The sequence below is a fragment of the Cnephaeus nilssonii genome (genome assembly GCF_951640355.1).
Source record: "Cnephaeus nilssonii genome assembly, chromosome: 9".
Taxonomy (NCBI): Eukaryota; Metazoa; Chordata; class Mammalia; order Chiroptera; family Vespertilionidae; genus Cnephaeus; species Cnephaeus nilssonii.
The window spans coordinates 13,789,511-13,814,271 of record NC_137080.1 but is presented as its reverse complement, the minus strand read 5'-3'; the positions used below and the strand labels follow the sequence as shown (position 1 = coordinate 13,814,271).

Genomic DNA, 24,761 nt, shown 5'->3' with positions numbered 1-24,761 from the left:
ATGTTTTCTGGTTTATAGAAGATAATTTTTGACAGAAAAAATGACAGAGAGGTTCAAAGGAGCAAATTCAAAGAACTAGGAGTAGGTCAATTACTGAGATTTGTAATGTGAGGGTAAGAGTCACCAGAGATAAGACGAGACAGGTAAGCTAAGCTCAGACATAAGGCCAGTGTAGCTCAAGTTCAGGTGCTTAGACTTTTTCATAAGAGCAATGAAAATTCAGACAGTTTTTAGACTAGAGAATTATAAGATAAAATATAAACATATACAAACAAACTGTTCATCAATTTGAGAAGTTTAATCTTAAATAACATGAATTCCTTTATAATGCCATCAAACGTACATTGGAAAGAAATAATATAAGATTGATTTCACATAGGTTAGATTCTATGGCGTGATTGTTGAAAAATAAGGATTTTTTTTTTTCCTTGTGAGACTTTATATGCCATTTACCTTTCCCTACATTTATTTGCTTTAAAAGAATTAATAGAAGCCATAAATCAATATACATTATTTTTATTTCTATCCAGAATTTGAGATATACATTATATATTTCACAATTACATAGAAACAAAAATTCTATTTTTTTCTATTTACTTAGAGGTTAGGGAAAGAACATGAGGGAGCTTTCAAAGTTTTTAATATTTGTCTTTATAGCTCACTTTACAAATTTTGTCCTTGTGTTTTCCTCTTGTGTGACCTAATCTATTGCTTTCAGAGGTGTGGGAGTGATATTAAATATTTTTCAAGAAGAGACTCTTGAGAGAGTATCATTTGAACTCTTTTCCTACTTGGCTCATATCTTTCCTGAACCCAAACTGTTCTCAATGTTACTCTCGTTTTTCAATCTTGCTTTTAGTCTTTTTAATAAGTCCTTATATTTTGTCATCTTGTTTTAGGTTTCATCAATCATTCTTCCACTCACTCCTTTTATTTGACATGTTTTAGGAGCGTTGATTATCAGGTGCTTCCCTAGACATTGAAGATAAGATGATGTGTGGGGCTTGGTCCATTCTCAATGCCTCAACTCCTCTCCTGATCTCTTTTCCTTATTATGATATAACATGGTGATCTCTGCTAAGTTTCTCTTGGGAACAAATAGTTACTTATCAGTTTTGTTTTAACAATAAATTAATGATTAGGTTTATTGAGTGACTACCACATTTGATAATTTTTTTCCCAAAAGTTTGGTAAAAAAATAATTGACTTATTTTAAATTGAACAAGCCAGACAGAAATAAAAAAGCAAGAGTAAATGGACACTTACCTAGAATAGGAAAACATGTCATCAATTCCTGGAAATCAGTGCTCAGAGGAGTATAATTTTACTCCCTGCTCGACTCTTATACGTGATTTAGAAAAGGGAGTAATAACAACTTCTCTGGGGGGGGGGGGGGGGTAGAATAGAGCTGCAGAACGGTTGTTCACCCAGGCAGTCATGCCATGTGCCCAGGTCCATTTACTCACCTCGTCTCCTGGAGGACTATTTCACATCTGTCATCAAACCTTCTTCACCACTTCCCCGTCTGTGCTGTCAGATGATAACTTTGTTTGCTATTTTACTGATGAAAAAGAAACAGTCAAAAAAAGTTTCCACGTGCTCCTGATCCATATGAACTCAGCGGCATCTGTGCCCATTTTGGTTTTTATTACTATTCATGTACTCCTTACGTTATGTACAGAAGCCGGCTTCTCCCTGTGTGCACTGCATTCCTTTCTCTTTCTTCTAAAAAATACTGCGCCTATCAGTTCTCTCTTTTTATTATTATTATTCTTTAGAGAGCCAGGGAGAATCTTCACTGTAGCTTCTTCATAAGCCAATAAGAATGGGGTTAATGCTTCCATATTTCAAATATCTTAATTTGAACCTATTTCCCCCCACACTACAGTCCCATTTCTCTCCCTTTACTGCAAAATTCCTTGCAGAAATTGTCTAATCTTGGTACTCCAGCTACTCTCTTTCCATTCTGTCTTGAAGCCACTTGAAAACTAATCAGGCTCTCAGCCAATCACTCCACCATGATCAAATCTCCTGGTCAGACCTCAGTCCTTGTTCTACTAGACCTAGCATTGTCACTGAACACTTCTGGTGCCTCCCTCTTTTTTGAAACACTTTCTTTCCTTGGCTTTCAGGAACATACATTATGTAATTTTCCTCCTGCATTTTTTTTTGCAAATTCTGCTTCCTCCTTTGTTGGATCTTTCACCTCTCTAAACTTCGGAGTGCTCCAGGCCTCATTTCTCAGTTGTCTTTTTTTCAAGCAGTGCTTTACTCTTGGGAGGATCGCATCTAGTCATATGACTAAAATACTGTCCACCATGCTGATTGCTCTCAGATTTGTATTTCTAACCCCTATCTCTACCCTGAGCCTTGTACTCATATCTAACTGTCTCCTTGATACCTCTGCTAGGTATCAATAAGCATATCAAACTTAAGTCTGGGATAAACTGATACTCCCTCCAGCTATATTCCTTTGGTGTGCTTGCTCATTTCAGAATGGCACGTTTGTGTTTCAGGTTCTTTAGACAATAAACCTGAAGGCATTCTTTGACTCTTCTCTGTCTTCAGACCTTACGTCTAATCTGTCAGCATTTGCTCTTGATTCTACTCATCTGAAATAAGCCACTTTCACCCATCCTCTGCCAGTCATCTCTCCCTTGTAGTAACCTGCTAAGTGTTCAGTGTGTTCTCAACACCGCAGCCAGTGTAATGCTGTTGAGATGTGTTTTGGATCATGTTGCTCCTCAAATTGAAACCCTCCGATGGCTTCCCTGTAGCCTATAATGGTCAACAAATTTGTGACTTTCTTCTGTCATATGCTCTGTTTTATGTCAATTAGAAGCCTCTTTAATTCCATGTTTCCCCAGTGTATTGGACAGTAACTTCTATTGTCTTTCTGTTTGTCCTTAAAACACGTTTGCATGAGACATTTTTTTTTTCTCAATTTAGCAGCAGTACCTAATAATTCCTCATAATAATAGTGGTCCTGCATCTACTGTGATTATTGTTAAGCAGGAGAGAATGATCTAGGCCCCAGTCGACCACCCAGGAGGCACCTCAGGAAGAGATATAACATTTTGAATTAAATATTAATAAAACATATGTCATTCTGATGTTGCTGATGTGTCACTGATCCTGTACTCATAGTAGGATGGCAGAAAATGAGAGGAAATCAGAATCATGTCTGGCTTTTCATTGTACTTAAGAGAATACAGTAATGATGTCTGTATGAACTAAATGAGAAAAGTGAGGCCAAATGCATTTATAACAGGTATAAAACTAATTTGAAAGTAATGTCTCTGGTTAAATACAGTGCAGTAAGTTAAACATTGTGTACTTTAAAAAATTACGGTTAGGCTAGTAGTATTTTAAGACACAAATTGCTGTTTTAAAGGCACGTATTCATATACATTTCATTTTGCTTTTTTATTTGGAAGTTAATGACTCACTGATTCTGTTAGGTGTTATTTTTGTTGTCATTTGCAATATCATTTCATTGTTGTGGAAAAAGATCACTCCAGTTGTGATTTTTGGTGACATCTTTCTCATTTGTCTCCCCGCTCCTAGATTTTCCCTCCTTCCTACAGTTAGCATCTCCTCATCTGTTAAATTGCTTCTTGTTAGTTCATTGGCATCAGTGTTAGCTATTAGATGATTTATCTTCATCTGTAAATAAGAATCTTGAGGTATCATCTGGTTGTTATTTTTCTTTGTGTACATTTTAGGGTCACCGCATTAAAATGTAAAATCCCTTTGAAAGCTACTGATTAATATTTTGTATGTACACTTGTACATATATGTGTATGCATGTATAACTACACACATGTACATATACATGTATATGCCTATGATGTAACATGTGAACATATGAAAATCATCCTATACCTATGAAACATTTCTTTTTTCATATGGTCGAAATAACTTGTCAGAGTACCATCTCTCTGTTAAGTGAGCGTTTAGATACATAACAGGAAATGTGTTAGTGCAGTAACATTGTTACCTGTGCAGAAGAAAGGCAAGGTGACTGCAGAAAGGAGGGTTGTACAATGGTTTAAGCAAGTATTGGTGGCATGTCAGCATGTGTTAAAGTGAGTTACTGAAGATTGGCTCATAACGCCTTTCCTCTTTGAAACAGAAGAGTGTGAGATGGGTAGCCGTCTGTTTTGTTTCGTTTTTGTGTTCCGAAGCTAAACTTAGCTCTCCTAGGAGTTGTTACACCCCTACCCTAACCGGCCAGTCTGCTCCACTGCATTCCACTTGGGTGTGTTCAGTTGGGGGTTTCTTTCTCTCAGGAGGAAGGGAAATCCAGGGCTTCCATCCTGAGAAATAAAAATGGCTCGAGGGGTTGGATAGCATGCTCTGGTTATTGGTGACTTATCTCAATAACAGGAGACATTTGCCCCTTTTACTTCCCTTTCTGTCATCCTACATTCACTTTATTTATTACCTTTATAATGTGTACGCAGGCTGAATTATAAAATAATCTGTAATTTAGGTTACCCCTGTATCCTCTATAATTCACCGCAGATGTTTTTGGTTATCTGCGGGGAAGTGGTTCCGTGACCCCCAGGGATACCAAAATGTGCAGATGCTCAAGTCTGCCCTCATATCTGTGAGCTCCACATATGTGGAGACGGAGGGCCAACTGTACTGTCTTTATCTAGAAACCATTTGGATTTATATTTACTCAGCTGGGGCTTTATCTTCAAAGTGGAGAGTAATTTATGTCGTGTGTGTCAGTGCCTGTATGTTTCTATTACTCCTAACAGGCCCAGCAGAATAGCAGAAGCTTAGCACTGGCTCACAGTCTCTGGAGGCCAGGCTACTTGGTGTTGATTGCCTTTCTTTGATCTTAGAAATTCAAATGGCTGCTCATCGAAAGCCTCAAACATATTAGTAACTCCTAATGCAAGTGAACTCCTGATGTTGCTAAGAACTCCTTAGAAGTCACTCTTCACCCGTACATTCCTCCAGAGGCCCTTCTTGAAAGTTTACCTCCTTAGGGATTTCTAAGAAGTAAACAGAGTGACAGCTAATGTGAGCCACGTATATAAACAAATGTATTACTTCCCCATTATTTCATTTCCCTTGCCATTTACTTCATCTCGTGTTTTTTCTGTTTCTGAAGTAGTTATCCTACATATTCTGTATCAACCATGTGGGTCTTAATTTGTACTTTTAAAAAACAGCTTTATTCACACACAATTAACATACCATACACATCACCAATTTAAAGTGTGTAGTTTTATGGTTTTTAGTATATCCACAGATAGGTGCAGCTATCACCACAATGTTAAAACATTTTATCACCTCAAAAAGAAACCCAGTACCCTCTTTTTCCTCCTTTCCTCACCCAGCCCTGAGCAACCACTAATCTACATTCTGTCTCGAGAGATTTTTTCTAGTCTAGACTTTTGTAGGAATGGAATGATATAATAGGTGATACTTTGTGACTGGCTTATTTGCCTTGGCATAATGTTTTCAAGGTTCATCCATGTTGTAGCATGCATAAGTACTTGCCTTTTTTGGTCAAATAATATTCTGTTGTACAGCTATCATATAATTTGTTTACACATTGGTCTGCTGATGGACAATTGGGCTGTTTCCACCTTTTAGCTATTATAAATAGTGCTGCTATAGACAGTCCTGTACAAGTTTCTGCATGTTTTCATTGATCTAGAGTATGGTATATGCCTAGAAGTGGAATAAATGGTAATTCTATATTTAATAGTTTGAATATAACGTTCATGTCAGTTTAGTGAAATCTTAAGGTCCACACTGTTTACTAAATCAAATACTCAGTAATGTGTCATGTTGTATAAAAACAAGAATACTCAGGAATTATGGTTATAAGTCAATCAATTTTATGAGCTTTGAATATATCAATAATCCATTTTTATGAGTTTTTAATAAATGTAAATAGTAATTGACAGTATAATATGTGATTACAGAAAAATGTTTTCCTTTGAAAGCCATATATATTTTGTTTTAAAAATAGAATTTGTATCTTTATATGCTTAACATTAATACTTATTTTTCAATGTATCTAGCGTGTCTTATAATAATAATACCAGTACGTGTTATCTTTCTTATTAGACAATGATCTTGGCAAAATTTTATTACACTTCAAGATGTCTGATAAACAAACTGAGTGGATAGAAAACTGCCGAAGACAATTTTGCAAAATGATGAAGGCCAAACCTGATATAATCAGTGGAGGTGGTAAGTGCACTAATTTTTGTTTTTTTGGGTTTTTTTTTTGGTATGAAAATTATATTAACAGAAGCTGTGTTTCCTGAAGATTAGTGCCAGCATGTCTAGAATACATAATACTAATTCCAGAAGTCCATTGATTTCTGAAAACTTGTGACCCTGGAGAACTAAAATTAAAGTCTGAGATTACTAAGCTTTTTTAGAAAACTGTCTAAGAGGTCTTGGTAAGCAAAACTTAAACACTGTTTTATCTTTGCCCAGGGTTTGCCTGGTTTTACTCACTTTCACCAGCACATAGCATACTGCTTTGGATAGTAATATCCTAGAGTTAGTTTGTTTTTAAAGTTAAGAAGGGTTTCATGACATAAATTAATTTTCTTGAGTTATGGATAACGGAATCTCAGGGAATTGAAGAGCTTCACTGCGCTACAAATCCTGTGCGCTGCCTACCCCGGCAAGCTTATTTTTGGTTCGGTTGCCTTGAACACATACCACCTGTTGCAAAGTATATAAAACAAATAATATGCACGGGTTTTGAAAGGGACGTGAGCTATTCATTGATCTTGGACTTGGAGTTCACATAATTTTTTTCTGTGTGCGTGAATAATTACGATAAGATATTGTAGTCTAATTAGTGATAATTTTCTTTCTGTATTGAAATCATTTAGCATTCTGAAGTAATCCTTAGAGGATCTAAAGATAACAGATGATTCTTTTCCAGTTTTACATTCATAGGTTCTCAGTGAAGCTATTAAAATTTAATTTATATCAGAAGCATTGTTAAGAATATTAAAATGCTGTGTGTTTTGAATTGGACCCCCTTAAGGGCGTAACTAAAGATGTTCAGATGACTTTTATGTACCAGTCTGTTATTTAAAGATGCATTATCATGTATTATTCGTGTTCTTTAATATTCTAATTATTCTCTTGTTTATTACAGCTTTAGTAGAATTACTTGAAAAATTCGTGCTTCATCTCTCTGAAAGCCCATCGGAATGCTATTTCCCCTCCGTAGTATATACAGGTACATATTAAACATTTTGAATTTTGAAAAGTATTTAGTGTGCCAATAGATATTTCATAGAGATGTGTAATTAGATTACAGATATGCACAAGGTTTCTCATCCTAAAAATCTCTCATATACATTCTATATATCTTTTAATCTCTTCTGTGTAAATGTCTGAGTTTCCTTATAACTTTCTAACTTAAAAAAAAATATATATATATATATATATTACAGACCTACTGTAAGCTTTATTTTCATATTTCCAACTGCTTAATAGGTAAACCTGGATGTGCTACAGAGACCCTCAAATTCTAAATGTCCAATAGGGACTTTGCCTCATCGTACCTTTTGATATACATCCTCTTCTTACCTTGTCTATTTTGGTTGGTATTATAGTCATCTACTGTCCATCTAAACCAGAAACCAAGGAATGATGAACTCTCTTATGCCCATATTTTCCTCCCAATTACCAAACTATTTTAATTCTGTGTTCTTAATCTATCCCAAATTTATCCACACACACACACACACACACACACACACACACTTAAATCGTTATTGTTGAAATTATTACATAGGTGCTCCTTTTTCCCCCATTAACCTCTTCCAGCCTGCTCCCGTCCTCTCCCACCCCCTCCCAGGCCCTCACCACTCCATCTACTTATATTGATTTCTACTCTTATATTTTATCTTAGGTTAGGCCACTATTACTTCTGTTTAGGGTATTACAACAGCCTCTTCACCTGGGGTCTCTAATTGGAGTCTGATTTTCTTTCAAAGGTATTCTTTATGCTGCTTTCAGAATGATATTTGAAGCCCAGATCTGATCCACTCATTCTCTCCCCCATGGAAGCTCACCATTGACCACTGCATAAAGTATAAGACTCTTACCATGATACCCGAGGCCTCAAATTAGGCTTGCCCTTTGTTCCTCTCTAGTATTATCTCTTTCTCTCCATGCCTCACATTTATTTTTCAGGAATACTAAGCTGCCAACTTCCTCTTCTCTCCCTCACCACACACACATTCATTTATTCAACAAATAGATATTGTCCTTTGCTATGTGATAGAACTTCTCTAAGCATTCAGACACAGCATTGAACAAAAGAGAGAAACAAATCTTGCCCTAATAGAATTGACCTTCTGGCAGGAAGACAGATGATGAATAAGTAAAAGATTCAGTATGTCAGATGGTATGGTGGTAGATGAGAATTTTTCAGCAGGACAGGGAGCTGGGGCGTGCTAGTTGAGGGTGAGGATTACAATATTAAATAGTGTTCAGACCAGCAGAAGTGGGTGCAAGATATATGGGTATTTTCAGGGAAAGAGAATTTCAGCAAGTGACACCAGAGGACTAGTATGGCTAAAAAGAAATAAGAGCGAAGAATTGTTTGTGTGGAAGTCATAGAGGAGAGATTTTGAAAGTTATTGCAGGGTCTTAAACATAGGATTGGCATGCTCTGATTTACATTGTTAAAAGATCACTGTGGTTGCTATGTTGAGAAAAGAATGAAGTAGGCATAATCATTCCATTTAAAATAAGAAAATTGAGGTAAATAGGAAAGAAAACAGAAATTGTGAAGACAATTGTGAACAAAAGCATTTGTGAAAAGAATTATAACTTTATAAATGAACCTAATAATGTACATGACAAGAATACAGGGAATAATGGCCAAGTCTATGAGTAAGAGAGGAAATCAGTAAGCAGTAGTAATCATGGAGATTTGCATGGTCAAGAGTGGGGATTTCCAGTCTGCAGCATAATAATCTCCAATTTCTACAGCTTTACTTGGCACATTGTTCTCTTGGATTATATTTTCTGTATTATCTAAAATTAACATTATGTTGTATGTGCTATCCAAATATTCAACCTGATTGCTCAGTATACATGTATTTACTGCCCTCTGTTGTACTTCTAAATTATGCTGAGGGAGATCTCACATGTAGTCTTTTTTTAATGTAGTATCTAGGCAGATAAACCCTGAATGTGAATTTAAATTTCTTTAAAGGCTCCAGTTGAACAACTATCCACTGGAATTTTAGCGTACAGTCAAAAAGAAAGTGGCTTCCTGTTGGTTAACTGTTGAGTGTTTATTATGATATGATAATTTTGATGGTAGTATTGTTTTCTTCCCATGGCCTTAGCTATCCTCATCCTTTATCATTTGTTTTTTGGCTGGTGGAACAATGGTTTGCTATTATGAAATTTCACTTTATTTACTTTAAATAAAAAAAAATGTTTTGATATAAGGATATTTCAAAGCAAATGCTGGATAGATATATTCAATGCTTTTTCATGTTTCTGGAAATGAGAAATTGATTGTCTTTTAAAAAATGACAGTTTGCTAAACCCTAAGGTAGCTGAAATTAGAATAACACAGTCATCCATCTGTTAGCTCCCTCGGGATTTCAATCTATTATAAAATTTTAAGATCTGAAAAAAATCAAATTAGTTTGGCTGTTTATCCCCTTGAACAAAGAGGAAAGAACAAACAGAGAAAGTTCTGCACATTTGCAGGTTGTAAATCCAAACAGGTATCTTTCCAAATCTTAACAGACATTAACATTTTGCTGGCTCAGTTCCCTGGAACAAGTTGGGGATTTTCTGCTACTATAATTGCTTCTTTGAGATGATAAATTAAGTAGTCCTTTTAAGGTAGTAAATATTTTAATGTTACTACTTTTCTCTTTATGTTGTTAATCAAAAGACTGAAAAAGTATTTAAAAAGTTGCAGTTCTGTCTTTTGACTACTAAAATATTTTTAAACTTAATATATATAGTTAAAGACCTTTATACTTTCTTGGGGCATTCAACAAATATGCTCTTTTCTATTACATTTATGGAGCATGTTTGTATGTTCTAATATTGCAAGTAGGTATATAATATAAATATCCCTCTCCTCAAGGAAGGAAGATAGAGCATGCATCTAAAATGATGAATTAAGTAAATGGCAGCATATGGTAAGATAGAAAATGAAGAAATGAGGGAAAACTGATCATTTTTAGCTGGCTACTTTGTTTCAAATTAAGGGTTTTGTTGTGAGTGCCATAGTGTTTAATGGAAAGGATGATCATTGTTGACTATACTGGAAGATAAGAGGAGGACGTGATAATAGAGCAGGATGGATGGCACTAGTACTCCTATTACAGATGAAAGAGATAGGAGAGGAGAAGACTTATGGGGCCAAGGTAATTGCATAATTAAAGACATGGAAAGAGAAGTGCCCGTTAGGAGACAGACTCATATATTAGTAGTAGCTTTGTCACCAGGAATGAGATTTTAAGTCATTATAAATTGAATAAAATAGATAGATACAATCACATGTTGAAAAAGAAGCAACAGAATCTTCAGACTTGCTTTGGGGAAGGAAGGATCTAGGAGGAAGTATACTGACTGGTTAATATCTTTGAGTGATTGAGATTTTCTCACTTTATAACCGATACAGCAGGGCTTCAGGAGAGTCAGTAAACAGTCAAGCAGTCACTGCTTCTTCAACCATGAATTCATCTTCGAGAAAGTCTTTACTCTTCTGAAAATTTATTTTTTTCCATACCATTAGCCAAGTGCCAGGCAAAATAGATTTGATTTCTTCTACCACTACTCTTTGTTCTGGCTCTGCAAACCAAAAAATAGAACAGAATGCATGGCCAGAGTGAGTGATATCAGTGAATATTAAGTAAAATTTTTTCAACTCATTTTGTTCAGAGACTATGATATTTATAATTAAAATGACTGGTTATTTCAAATAGTTGCTTGAATATTAATGCTGAGATTGAATTACACATTGCTAAGTAGGGCACTATAGGTGTCATTGTTTGGTTGAATTTTTTCAACAACTTATTTCATTAAGCTTTTTATAGATTCCAGGGATTAGGGAGTCATAGTATCCACTTGTTAATTAATTTCAATATACAGAATATATTACACACACACACACACACACACACACACACACACACACACACACATATATATATATTTAAATATATTTTATTGATTTTTTACAGAGAGGAAGGGAGAGGGATAGAGAGTTAGAAACATCAATGAGAGAGAAACATTGATCAGCTGCCTCCTGAACACCTCCTACTTGGGATGTGACCGCAACCAAGGTACATGCCCTTGACCGGAATCGAACTGGGACCTTTCAGTCCGCAGGCCGACGCTCTATCCACTGAGCCAAACCGGTTAGGGCAGAATATATTTTTAAGTCTAAATCATCTATTTCTATCTCCACCTTATTTCTAGTTAGATATATAAAACACCATTTATTTTGTTGTTTACTGGATGTCTCTTCATTCATTTATCCATTCATCTACTTAGCATTAGTATTATTACAAGCACACAGATCTGCATATTAATCAAGATAAATATTTTTCATGCTTAAAAATACAATTTTATATGTATTAGAATTCTGTTATCTAATTTAACTTAAAACTGTATTGGCAATAGTTTATAGAAATGAATATTACTGTATCACATTATGATAGTTGATAGGAGGTAGGAATATACCATGACTATAGGAATATATAAAGTTGGCGTGTGTATCTTATTGAAACTATTTAAATTTTGCAAAATCAGTTGATGTCACCAACACTATAGCACTAAAGTTTTATTTATTTAAACTTGGGAAATTAAAATATAATTATAGAATATAGGATCACCAGGAACAGATTCAGGTACTGAAACAAAAAGAACTTCCTAATCATTACCCAAATGAATTTCACCTGATTGGATTGTAGTGGACATTGGCAAAAGCTGTGTTTAAATTACACTGAATTTTAAAAATGCTGTTGTTAAGACTAAGAATTTGAAATTATGGTGAACATATGAATGATGATTAATAGTTTTAAAAATTGGTCCTTATTTTGTGAAAGTGAAAATAATTTGTGATATATATGGTTTTGGTACCAAGTGATGGAAAATAAAATCAAACTTTTTTTGTCTAAGCAGAAAATGAGGCACAATTATTGTTTCCTATAAATGAGGTAAAGGTGTCCTCAGCAGTCTTTCTCCTTCCTCTGTCTCTCCCTCTCCTTGTATGTTGCATTTATTCCCCTTACCGGAGACCCAGGGCACCTCATAGCCCTGTGATTAATAAGGAGAGAAATCCCTACTTCAATCCAGTCTGAAAAATCTGAAGAGAAGATATTGGGTAGTCTCCCTTGCTTAACCTGTTGCTAGAAGTGAAAAACTGGTATCATTCTCCCCTAGACATAGAAGGTACATCTGTTAGCACAGTAAGAGTTATAAATAGCAAGGAATTCTAAGCTAAATACAATATAGCTTAACTATTGTCATTATAGGCAAGGTTTATCAATATTGCTAAGATAGTGTTCAGATCTAAATAAGTAAAATCTAAATGTAGTTTATCTAGAAATTGACTATCATCTATCTATCTGTCTATCTCTATCTATTCTTTAAGAAAAAAAAATACTCTATGGCAGGGGTCCTCAAACTACGGCCCGTGGGCCACATGCGGCCTGCCAAGGACATTTATCCGGCCCGCGGGGTGTTTTTGCCGCCGCTGCCTGTCGCAGCCGACTTAGCAGTGTGCATAGGAATTTGTTCATAGTTTTTTTGTTTTTTTTAAACTATAGTCCGGCCCTCCAAAGGTCTGAGGGACAGTGAACTGGCCCCCTGTTTAAAAAGTTTGAGGACCCCTGCTCTATGGGAATGCAGACTGGTACAGCCACTATGGAAAACAGTATGGAGATTCTGCAAAAAGTTAAAAATGGGACTCCCATTCAACCCAGTAATCCCACTTCTGGGAATATATCCCAAGAAACCAGAAATACCATTCAGAAAGAACATATTACCCCTATGTTCATAGCAGCACAATTTATAATAGCTAAGATTTGGAAACAGCCTAAGCGCCTATCAGTAGATGAGTGGATTAAAAAACTGTGGTACATCTATACAATGGAATACTACACTGCTATAAAAAAGAAGGAACTTTTACCATTTGCAACAGCATGGATGGACCTTGAGAGCATTAGGCTAAGCGAAATAAGTCAGTCAGAGAAAGATAAATATCACATGATCTCACTCATATGTGGGATATAATGAACAACATAAACTGGTGAACAAAAATAGATCCAAAGACTAAGAAACACTGATCAGACCATCCAACCTCAGCAAGAAGATGGGGGGTGAGGAGTGGGTGGGGGGAGAGGTAAGAGATCAACCAAAGGACTGGGATGCATACATATTAGCATAACTAATGGCCACTGACACTGAGGCAGTGGGGGCTTGTCCTGGGGGGCGGGAGTGGCACGGGGGGCGGGGTGTCAATCGGGGGAAAAGAAGACATATGTAATACTTTAAACAATAATAAAAAAAAATGAAAAAAAAAACAAGAAAAAAAACACTCTAGGTAGATAGATGGCCAACTAGTTTAGTTTGCCTGGTCCTGTGAGGAATTCCTGGGCATGAGACTTTCAGTGTTAAAACCATGAAAAGTCCTAGGTAAACTAGGAGAAGTAGGTTACCTTAACTCTAAGAGTGCTAACAGATGAATTATTGCTGGTACAAAGAGTAGATGTTTGATAACAGTGATGCTTGATTTGTTCTTCCCTATCTCTATAGATTTCAAGTCTACCCATATTTTAAGGTTCAATTTAAATGCCTTGCCTTCCTAATCTCTCCCTCTTCTGAATTCACATAACATTTTATCTGTACCACTCTTATTCCTCTTAGCACTTTAAAAAATTAGAGCTATCTATATACAAATTTTATCTCTGACACTACATGGAAAGTTCCTTTAGAACATGATGTATTATTTATCTTTTATCCTCCATAGCTTCTAGCCTGGTGTGCTACACCTACTTTATCAGAAAGGTCTATTACAAGGAATGAATGAGTATATGAGTTAAGCAGATTATATTGATAGTATGCGGTGCACCAATATGTAATGGGAGGGAAAGAAAATTTGTGATATGAGATTTGGAAAACGTAGTCTTTGGTCCGCTCTACCACTAGATAATATGTGATTTTAGACAATTTCCTTAATCTTGTATATTTGTGTATATGCACACTACCATTTCTTCAGCCCAAAATGAAAGTTTCAACTAGACCTTCAGTGCTATCTGGTGATGCTTTTTAGTGTTCATTGTTAGCTTGGCCATCCAATGTTCTCAAGGACTAATCTAAACTTTCAACCTCTCTTATGGTTCTCCATCTGAACAACCCCTCCTTCACGTTTTAAAATGTCTTTGTACTTTTATTAATAGGTAAATCTTTCCAGGTGCTTTTTTTTTCTTTTTTAATTGAATTTATTGGGGTGACATTAATAAAATTATATAGGTTTCAGGGATACAGTTTCATAATACAACATCTGTATATTGTATTGTGTATTCACCACCCCAAGTCAAGTCTCCTTTCATCCCCATTTATCCCCATTTTACCCTCTTCTACCCCCATCCCCCTTTTCCTCTGATAATCACCATACTGTTATCTATGAGTTTTGTGGGGTTTTTTTCTTAATCCCTTTACCTTCTTCACCCAGCTCCTCTCCTCCCTCCCCTCTGACAGTCTATTCTCTGTATGAGTCTGTTTCTATTTTGTTTGTTAGTTTATTTTGTTAATTACATTCCACATATAAGTGAAATTATATGGTATTTGTCTTTCTCTGACTGGATTATTTCACCTATCATCATAAATCAGGAAACAAGAAGTGTTGGTGAGAATGTGAAGAAAAGGGAACCCCTTCTTCACTTTTGGTAGAAGATCACAATTCCTACCTCACAGAGAATTCGCCTGCAGGAAGAAACTAGTTCGCTCCACCCTCATACATTGTTGTACATTTTAAGTAGAATACTGATTATTCCTTCCTGACACTCATGCCTAAATCTTTAAGAAGTAAATGGATATATATACATGTATATGTATATACAGATATACACACATATGTATACACACATGTATATATATATACACATATGTGTATATATATATTTGTAATTTAAAATGTTATATATAGTTTGCTTAATGAAAGTGAAATACTCTAGGCTGTTTTGGGGTTAATATCTTTTGTGTTCTGAGAACCAAGTGAAAATAGATTGATTCAAAACTATGATTGTTTTGTATTTAATATGCTTTTAAAAATGCTTTTATAGGAGAAAAGTTATTTGTAAAAATTTTCCTGTTAATTCCTTTGAAAATATAATTAACAGTTCTTAAAACAACAAATTCATCAGTGTTTTCAAAATTCACAGTAAAATATGTAAAAATATTGCTTTCATCAATTTTCAATTAAAATGTGATTATTATGCAGACTTTTATACACTTGTATAACCCAATTTTCTATTGTTTTTAGCTACTGATGCAAATGTGAAGAACGAAAGTCTTTCATTGGTGCAGCAGCTTGGCATTAAAATGACTGTCAGGTGGGTGGGTGGTTAGAGATCAGCCAAAGAACTTGTTTGCCTATCTGCATAACCCATGGACACAAACACTAGGGAGGTGAAGGCCTGGTGTGGGGGGCAGGGGTGGGCTGTGAAGGGTCAATGTGAGAAAAAAGGGGACATCCTACCTAATAATAGACAAATATGCAAATTGACCGTACCTTCGCTATGCCCGCGATTGGCCAGGAGGCGCGGGGGGGGGGGGGACTCGGGGTGGCCAGGGTGGCCGATTGGGCCGGCGGGACACTGAGCTCATGGCTGTGCTGCGGCACAGAAGGGGCCTCTGGGACAGCGAGCTCACGTCCCGCTGCGGACCATCAAAAGTGGGGGAGCTGGGTGCCTGTCCGCTCAGGCACCAGGCCTTTCAGAAGCCTCCAGCGTGGCGGAGGCTTCTGAAAGGCCTGGTGCACCAGCGGACAGGCACCCAGCTCCCCTGAGATCAAAAGCAAAAGTGTGGGAGCTGGGTGCCTGTCCACTCAGGCACCAGGCCTTTCAGAAGCCTCCGCCGCGCTGGAGGCTTCTGAAAGGCCTGTGCACCAGCGGACAGGCACCCAGCTCCCCCGCGATTGAAAGCGAAAGCGTGTAGGGGACCCTACACGTGCATGATTCAATCATGCACTGGGCCTCTAGTCTATAATATTTTCAACAATAAAGATTTTTTTAAAAGTGACTGTCAGGTATATTACAGGGAAATATACTTCCCTTTTGTATATCTAGAATTTTTTTATCTACCTGATATGTGTTCAATAGTATTTAATTTAACAACCAACTGTTTAGTATATTTTATTTTGGTATATTTTAAATGAAGAATTTATCATTCAGAAGATAATTTTATTTTCAGGATATTGGCACTTAGGATATTGGAAATTACCTCTATAGGTAAATCAGTTATGATTCATTATTATTCAGAGTTTAATTTCTGTGTATTTAAGCCTCTATGACTATCAGGTATTTTTCCAGAAATAACATCGTAAAAATCAGAACACTGGCAGCACAATTATACCATTTCTAAAATATGATTAGCTTATCAAGTGATGAGTACAAAAGTATCTTAAGGATAGATGCAGAAGTTAAAATGAATAAACCAATTAGAGTAGTTTGACGTTTTGTACTCAAATTGTAATTTTCAAAGGAGATGGACAAGCGAAACAGCAGTCTGGGAGTTAAGGGCTGAGTCTTTGACCACCTCCACCCTCATTCTTGCTTTTAAATGGGAATCTTGATAGTCTAGTTCAGAAGGATCAGAATCACAATCAAGTTTTAGAAAGATACATGTGAAAGATGTTAAAAAGAATGAGTGTTTTTTATAAATTTATAGCCTTAGAATGAAAACTATGGTACTAATACTAGCTCACCCACCTTTATTACATAAGGCATATAACACATTGATTAAGTTTTGCAACCTTGTTTTTATTTTAAATACCCTATTTCTGTTGTGAAATGGAATCCATAGATAATATAAGTCACATATTTTTAAAATTTATTATAACGTCTTATTGGTAAGAAATAAATGAAAAATGATTTATAATGAAATGTTTGTATAAAACTACAGTATAAGACATAGCTGGCACTCATCTTCATGACTGGCAGCTACAAATAGAGGCTTTATTTTGGGGCTTCAAATCCTGCAAGAGAGTTGCCACTGGCAAAATGACTTTCCAAAATGGTGAACAGTGCTGAGAAAGGCTTCAAATAAAGTACTAGCTTTCCCTGATTTGCACACGGTTACATTCAGAATATGTAAAAAATATAGGAAAACATTTTATATAAAACAATTAGTTTCAGAGCATTATAAGTATCTTTTTAATCCATGCAAAATAACAGGCGGGGCATTTGCACGTTGTTTTCATGCTGTCCCATGTCTAACCTCCTGGCCCTCACTCACCGACTACCGTTGGTGCCCCAGTCACTATGACAATAAAAAATGCCCCCATAAGTTTCCAAAGTGGCCCCCTGAGAAGTGCCACTCCCATTTAAAATCATTGGAACAGATGAACTCAAAAATTGCTTCTTAGATTTAACATTTGACTCTGTCAATATTCTGTGTTTTAGATTAAGTTCAGGTAAAAAGTACTGATATTCTACTTGTAAATCTATGGTATGTATGTTTTCTCTCATTATTGTTTTATTTTCCTTTAAAGTTACCAGTATTTATCAGATGAATACTGCTAATCCAAATATATCATAATTATTGGTACCATACTAGTATATTGTCATTTTTTTCCTTAAGTAGCTATGCTAGAAGTAGAAATTTGAAAACTTAAAACCTTAAGATTTTAAAAGGACTCCACTTTGATAGATTTCTATAAATGAATTTACCATACAGAGCCTGACCTTTATCCTTTTGTATGTTTTGTGGATTTTTAATGTAGGTATGGCAAGTTCCTCAACCTGTTAAAAGATAGTGCAGAAAGTGATCTTACATGGGTGTTAAAGAACTGTGAGAGATTCCTGACACAGCAGCAAGCTCATGTGAAATCTTCTCTTCATATCCTTTTTGAGTGGATTCACAGTTCAACTTTATTCATACACTTTTCTTAAGTTTTTGATGGGATATGTTTTATAGTAAAATAATACTTTAACCTATATTAGTGATTTATTTGTTCTGATATATCTTCATAGCATTTTATTCTGTATTTTAGATGTGAATTTTATTAAATTGAATAGTGATTAAGTTCATTCTTATCATTGAATCTGCAACTGAATAATTGAAGTTAATGGAATAAATTTTCAGACATATATAAGAAAGATTTAAAATTAGATTGCAATCTAGAAAAATGATATCCTATTTGCATTGGTTTTATTGCAGAAATAGGATTTGACTTGAAGAAAAAATATATGCAAACTATTTGCATGCCTGAATCTAAAAATGTGTGATTTTAAAAATACTTGATTGTGCTAGTAATTTAGCAGACAACCTGAACTAGAGAAAGATGGTACTCTTGTGTTCATCACTTCAAGAAGTGTCTTTCTACAAAGCAGAAGGTTTTTCTTCCAGTTGCTAGTGCCATTGGCCTCCACAGGACATTAAAGAAAAGAGTACATTATAATAGTTAATGTGTAATTTTTATTAATAAAATTTAAGTTTACATCAATATCTTATAAATTGATTCAAGACAAAATGAGGACTAAGTATCATTAATATATCTTTCCTTATAGAGATCCTGGAAAAGAGTATTTATGGAGTTTTTATATTTCATTTTGTAACATAAACTATTATAACAGTTCCTTAACTGTGCTTTGTAATCTGCCTGCAGGGGAGTTATGCTGGCCATGACTGGTTTGTATCGTCTTTGTTCATGATAATGTTGGGGGACAAAGAGAAAACATTCCAGTTTCTTCAGCAGTTCTCCAGGCTTCTGACCTCTGCTTTCCTTTGGTTGCCAAGACTGCAAGTTTCTGTAAGACTTTTTAGCCTGTTTTTAAAGAAGCATTTTAAATTTTAAGGCAAATCCTATTTAAATTAATTGGGATCTTATTTTCTTTGTAGAGAACTCTGTATTAATTTATATTCATTTTTTTGTGTGAATGCTTTTGACTGATTCTCTTTGAAGATACAGATTTGACATTTTCTTAAATATTTGGTGTCTTACCTACTGGTATCTGAATAAATGATTAATGGTAATAGATGTATTGTTAAATATTAAACTTGTCAGTAAATTATAGAATTTTATATATAAAAAGAAAACTATTGAATGAACATTTTTTTATTTTGTGAGAAAGAATTTCTTAGTGAAATTACAGCATAAGAAAATATTAAGTTGAAGTTCGTTTTTTTCTATAAGAATACCTAATCCCAAATAATAATTATAACAAAAGTAACATTCATATATGCCTTCTCTGCTAGTAAAAAGATGAAAGGGATAATAAATTAAAGAATTTCATATTCCTATAAACACAAAACTCCATTGATGAAAAATCAGGCTAAAGTAATACTCGAATGAACTAGTGTTGTTCAACAGGAAGGTCAAGGGATGGTAATACACACACACACACACACACACACACACACACACACACACACACACAGTTTTCTGTTACTCCTCACAAAATAATATTTATTCAACACAGGATGTTTAGAGTTAAAAATTCTAATAGAATTTAAATACACATTTATATATTTTTTAAAAGAATTTTTTGTACAATTCCTGTCCTTTTGGTATGGTATCACTGTCCTTAACGATGTCTTGTGTCCTTTCAGCCAGATAGCCAGTCTGTTTTATCCTCTCCAGAAAATAACATTTTACACTTCTGTTCAGGTAACATGAGGTCATATGGCTCAAAGGTTCATCCAGTCCTTCTCATTTTAGCCCCTTCCTCCTTATCCCCACTTCCAGAGATTCCTGGCCATCCCTTTTTGAGGCTTTTGAGGATTCTCCAGGGTAAATTGGGTTGGTTCTCAGCTTTCTCTACTGTTAACTTAGGATTCAGCTTTTTAAGGCCTATAGTCTTTCTTCTTTCCAGTTTCCAAAGTTGTGTTGCTTTTGTCCCCTATATATTTAGATTTAAATTTTACAGCAAATTGTACGTCATGGAACACTTGTAACGCATTTGCAGGTCATTAGCAATAGTAAGTCATGTGACCAATCATTTGTAGGAAAGAAAACCAGCGTCAAAGCACCTTCCCTGTTTACATGTAACTGTAAATCGTATTTATATTTGAAGATTCCATTTTCTCATGTGTCACGGGTCAGGCAGAACTAGATTTTTCTTTAGTGTCAGGAATAAAATGACTCATCAGAGCTACCTATACTGGAAGAAAAAAACAACTAAGAAACTGCTTACTATGTTTCTTTTTTGTTTTTAAGCACATACCTTCTATATTTAATCACTAAAGTAAAATACTGAGTGTTAATTATTTTATAAAGTCCTTGTTTCATATTATGCCACATTCTAGTATATTTCAAGCCAATAGTTTTACCGATAATTTTTTCACTATTTTAGCATAGTGAGTATGTCAGTTTATATGTTGCTTAGATGATATAGTAAATGCTATTGTTATCCTACATGTCTTCTGCTTAACCTGATGTTCTGGATTTTATTTTGAGTTACCTTTAATAAAAGTTACCATCCTTCGGAGAGAACAGCAGAAGTCTATTGAGGCTGAAAGCCTGTTGGGGCAGGCTGGGAAAAGGGGAGTGCTGGAGGAGCCGGGTCAGAGGACCTGACCCGCTGACTGCTGACCTGAGGCTGTGTGCCCAGGGAAGAGGAGGCCTCCATGATTCAGATGAATTGTGTTGTGCCTCTGCCAAACTTGCATCCCTTGGAAATAGAACTTCCAGCCTGGAGGAAGAAAAACTAGAATCAGACTAGAGAGAGAGAACTACATAACCAGACATCTGAAGAAGAGAGACCATGGGGAGACAAAGAAACACCCGCTTATGAAAGAAAAGCAGACATCACCAGAAAAGGAAGTAAACGAATTAGAGGCCAGCAACCTATCAGAGAAAGAATTCAGAGAAATGATCTTAAGGTGGCTGAAAAGAATGGAAGACAAATTTGACAATATGAGTAAGAATCTAGAGGAAATGAAGAAGAACCAAGAAGAAATGAAAAATGACATTGCTGCTGTAAAGAACTCAATAGAAAGCATCAAGAGTAGACTAGAAGAAGCAGAGGACCGCATCAGTGAGCTAGAAGACAAGGTGGGAAAAAATACCCAAGTAGAGCAGCTTCTAGAAAAAAAGTTAAAAAGCAGGAGGAGAGCCTAAGGGAACTTTGGGACAACACGAAACAAAACAACATCCACATAATAGGGGTTCCAGAAGGAGAGGAAACTGAGCAAGGAATAGAAAACCTGTTTGAAGAAATAATGACAGAGAACTTCCCTGATATAGGGAAGAAAAAACCCACACAAATCCAAGAAGCTCACAGAGTCCCAAGCAAAATTAACCCCAAAAGACCGACGCCAAGGCACATTATAATTAAATTGGCAAACACCAACGACAAAGTAAGAATCTTAAAAGCGGCCAGAGAGAGACAGAAAGTTACATACAAAAGAACCCCCATCAGGCTAGCAACTGATTTCTCAACAGAAACTCATCAGGCCAGAAGGGAATGGAATGAAATATACAAAGTCATTCAAAGGAATCCAAGAATACTGTACCCAGCAAGGCTATCAATCAAAATTGAAGGTGAAATCAGGAGCTTCACAGACAAAAAAGGACTAAGGGAATTTATTACTACCAAACCAGCAATGCAAGAAATGCTAAAGGGTCTGCTGTAAAACAAAAAGAAATAGGAAGCGAAGAAGGAACACAGGGGTAAAGAATGAAAATGGTGACAAATAAGTACCTATCAATAATAACTTTAAATGTAAATGGATTAAATGCCCCAATCAAAAGACATAGGGTAACGAATTAGATAAGAAAACAAGACCCATATATCTGCTGTCTACAAGAAACCCACCTCAAAAAAAGACGCACACAGATTGAGGGTGAAGGGATGAAAAAAGGTTTTCCAGGAGAATGGAAATGAAAAAAAAAAAAAAAAAGCTGGGGTAGCAATACTTATATCTGACAAATTAGATCTCAAAGTGAAGGACATAACAAGAGATAAGGAAGGCCACTTCATAATACTAAAGGGAGCAATCCAACAAGAAGAAATAACTCTGGTAAACATATATGCACCCAATACAGGAGCACCCAAATGCATAAAAAAACTCCTGGAGGATATCAAGGGAGAGATTGACAGCAAAGTAGGAGACTTTAATACCCCACTATCACCATTGGACAAATCCTCTAAACAAAAAATCAGCAAAGAAACATCAATCCTAAATGACTCACTAGACCAGATGGAATTAATTGACATCTTCAGAACATTTCACCCCAAAGCCACAGAATATACATTCTTCTCAAGTGCACATGGGTCATTTTCAAAGATAGACCATATGTTGGGACATAGTATAAATCATATTAAGCATCTTCTCAGATCACAGTGGCATAAAACTGGAAATAAACTACAATAAAAACAATCCAAAGAAATCAAACATATGGCCTATATGTACACATATAATACCTTAATAAAAAAATGGAGGAAAAAAAAAGTTACCATCCTTCTAGACTAGAATTGTGACTAAGCAAAACACATCAAAAGACTAAATGATAACAAACATAATTTATAATTTGATGATTCAGAGTACTCTTTGTTGTATCCGTGTGGCTCAGAGCTGTCATTGATCTGGGTTTATGAACACCATTTACTATAAATTAAAGTTATGAAATGGAAATTAATAGAGCAATTAATAAAATTAATATAAGTTAAGTTATTGTAATTGTGTGCAATTATTAGAATATTTTCTTGTCATTCAGGCAATAATTTGTTGCGAAGCTACTCTATGCAAGGTTTGGTGCTAGGAGCTTGTTTTGGTTACCCAAAAGTATGGCATAGTTTCTTCCAATCCTATATAATAATCCTATATAATAAAAGGGTAATATGCAAATAGACCAAACAGCAGAACAACTGAACAACCAAAGTGTAATATGTTAATGATATGCTAAGGTTGCTCAACTGCTCGCTCTGACGTGCACTGGCCACGAGGGGGCAGATGCTCTGACCGGTAGGTTAGCTTGCTGCTGGGGTCCTGCCGATTGGGGCCTAGCGAGATGGGCCAGACACGCCCTGGAGCCCTCTCATGGTCAGTGTCCTGCCTGATCGTGCACCGGTGGGGTCCCTCAGCCTGGCCTGTGCCCTCTCACAATCTGGGACGCAATCTGGGACCCCTCGGGCGATGTCAGAGAGCCGGTTTCAGCCCGGTTGCACAGGCCACTCCCCTTGGGAGGGCGCCAGATGCAAGGCTCATGGCTGGCAAGCACTGCTGCAGCAGTGTGAGCCTCTCCCGATCTGGACTGATTGGATGTGAGCCTGTGGCAGGCACAGTGGGGCTGGAATGAGCGGGAGCGGCAGGTAGGAGCTGCAGGTGGCGTTGGATTGCAGATTTCATCCCGATCCCTGCAGGCCACCAGAGGGACCCCACCCATGCACGAATTCGTTATACAGATATTCAGAAAGTATTATCTAAGTTTGTATTGAAAATTAAAATGTTATGTATGTATAAGTTGACTTTTGCTTTTATATATGTTTATTATATTCATTAATTTTACTCTGTCAATACTCATTAGTGAAACACATTGTGTAGTTCATATTATTTTTATTTACTCAATAGGAAGGTTAGTTTTTGACATTAATCTGCAATTGACTACAAGAAGTCCATTTAATATGCTATGTATGTCTTGTCATCAGTATAGAGAGTTAATGTTCTTTGTGTGTGAGTGTGTGTGTATGTGTGTGTACTGTGAGGTATCTTTCTGAGAGCCTATCATAAAATATATTTTTCTACAAAATATATTTTCCTACAAATATATATTTCTGCACGTGAAATGGTAAATCACAATTTATGATGATGAATGATAAAACTGGAAAACCACTAATAAATTATTTGACTTCTTATGTAATTGTTTTATGTGAGTTTGGTTCGTTTTAATTTAAAAGTATTAACATTCTTTCATTAAAAAGGTTTAAAAATAAGAGTTGCATAGTAAAGGCAAGAACATAAAATGTCTTTCTGAAACTTTCTTAATTATGTATTCTTCAGATCTAATTTGAGTATCAATTTTTATTATAAGTCTGTAAGATATAATTGCTGGTCTAAGAATTTTTCTTCAAGTTTATTCTTTGTTTTTAAAAGAAGATGTTTTGGTTAAATGTTGGATTAATACTAACACATTAAAACATTATGAACATTCATGATAATAAATTGTATCTAACAGCTAAATTTAAAAAATAACCAGCTTTATGAAGATATTGCTGAAAAATACAAGTTTGTAAATATTTGTGTTTATGTATCTACACATATATAGTATATGGACATATAAATAAATACAAATATACATATAAATATATGTATAAAACATATTTATAAAATACTTGCTCTGAGAACTTTGATGTGAATGCATTATATATTTCCCCTCCACCCCCCCGTTTTAGAGACAAATTTCTTATGGAGTAACCAATTTCAGTTATTAGTAACACAAGTTTGTATTTGGGTTAACATTAGCTTAGAAAAAGGGGATTAGGCAAATACCTCTAAGAGCTGACAAACAAAAACTTTTTAGCACTATGGAATCATTGGCCAAAGCC

General features: G+C 35.6%; 1 protein-coding gene across 1 annotated transcript in view; it reads left to right on the top strand.

Annotated features, from left to right (window-relative positions):
• The window catches only part of TBC1D32 (TBC1 domain family member 32), a 122,720-nt gene that overhangs the window by 80,623 nt on the left and 17,336 nt on the right, over window positions 1-24,761 (top strand). The window contains exons 26-30 of the mRNA XM_079779714.1: window positions 6,097-6,222; window positions 7,154-7,237; window positions 15,536-15,605; window positions 17,996-18,111; window positions 18,870-19,024. Of these exons, the coding sequence (XP_079635840.1) occupies window positions 6,097-6,222; window positions 7,154-7,237; window positions 15,536-15,605; window positions 17,996-18,111; window positions 18,870-19,024 (551 nt within the window). The remainder of the gene's footprint in view (window positions 1-6,096; window positions 6,223-7,153; window positions 7,238-15,535; window positions 15,606-17,995; window positions 18,112-18,869; window positions 19,025-24,761) is intronic.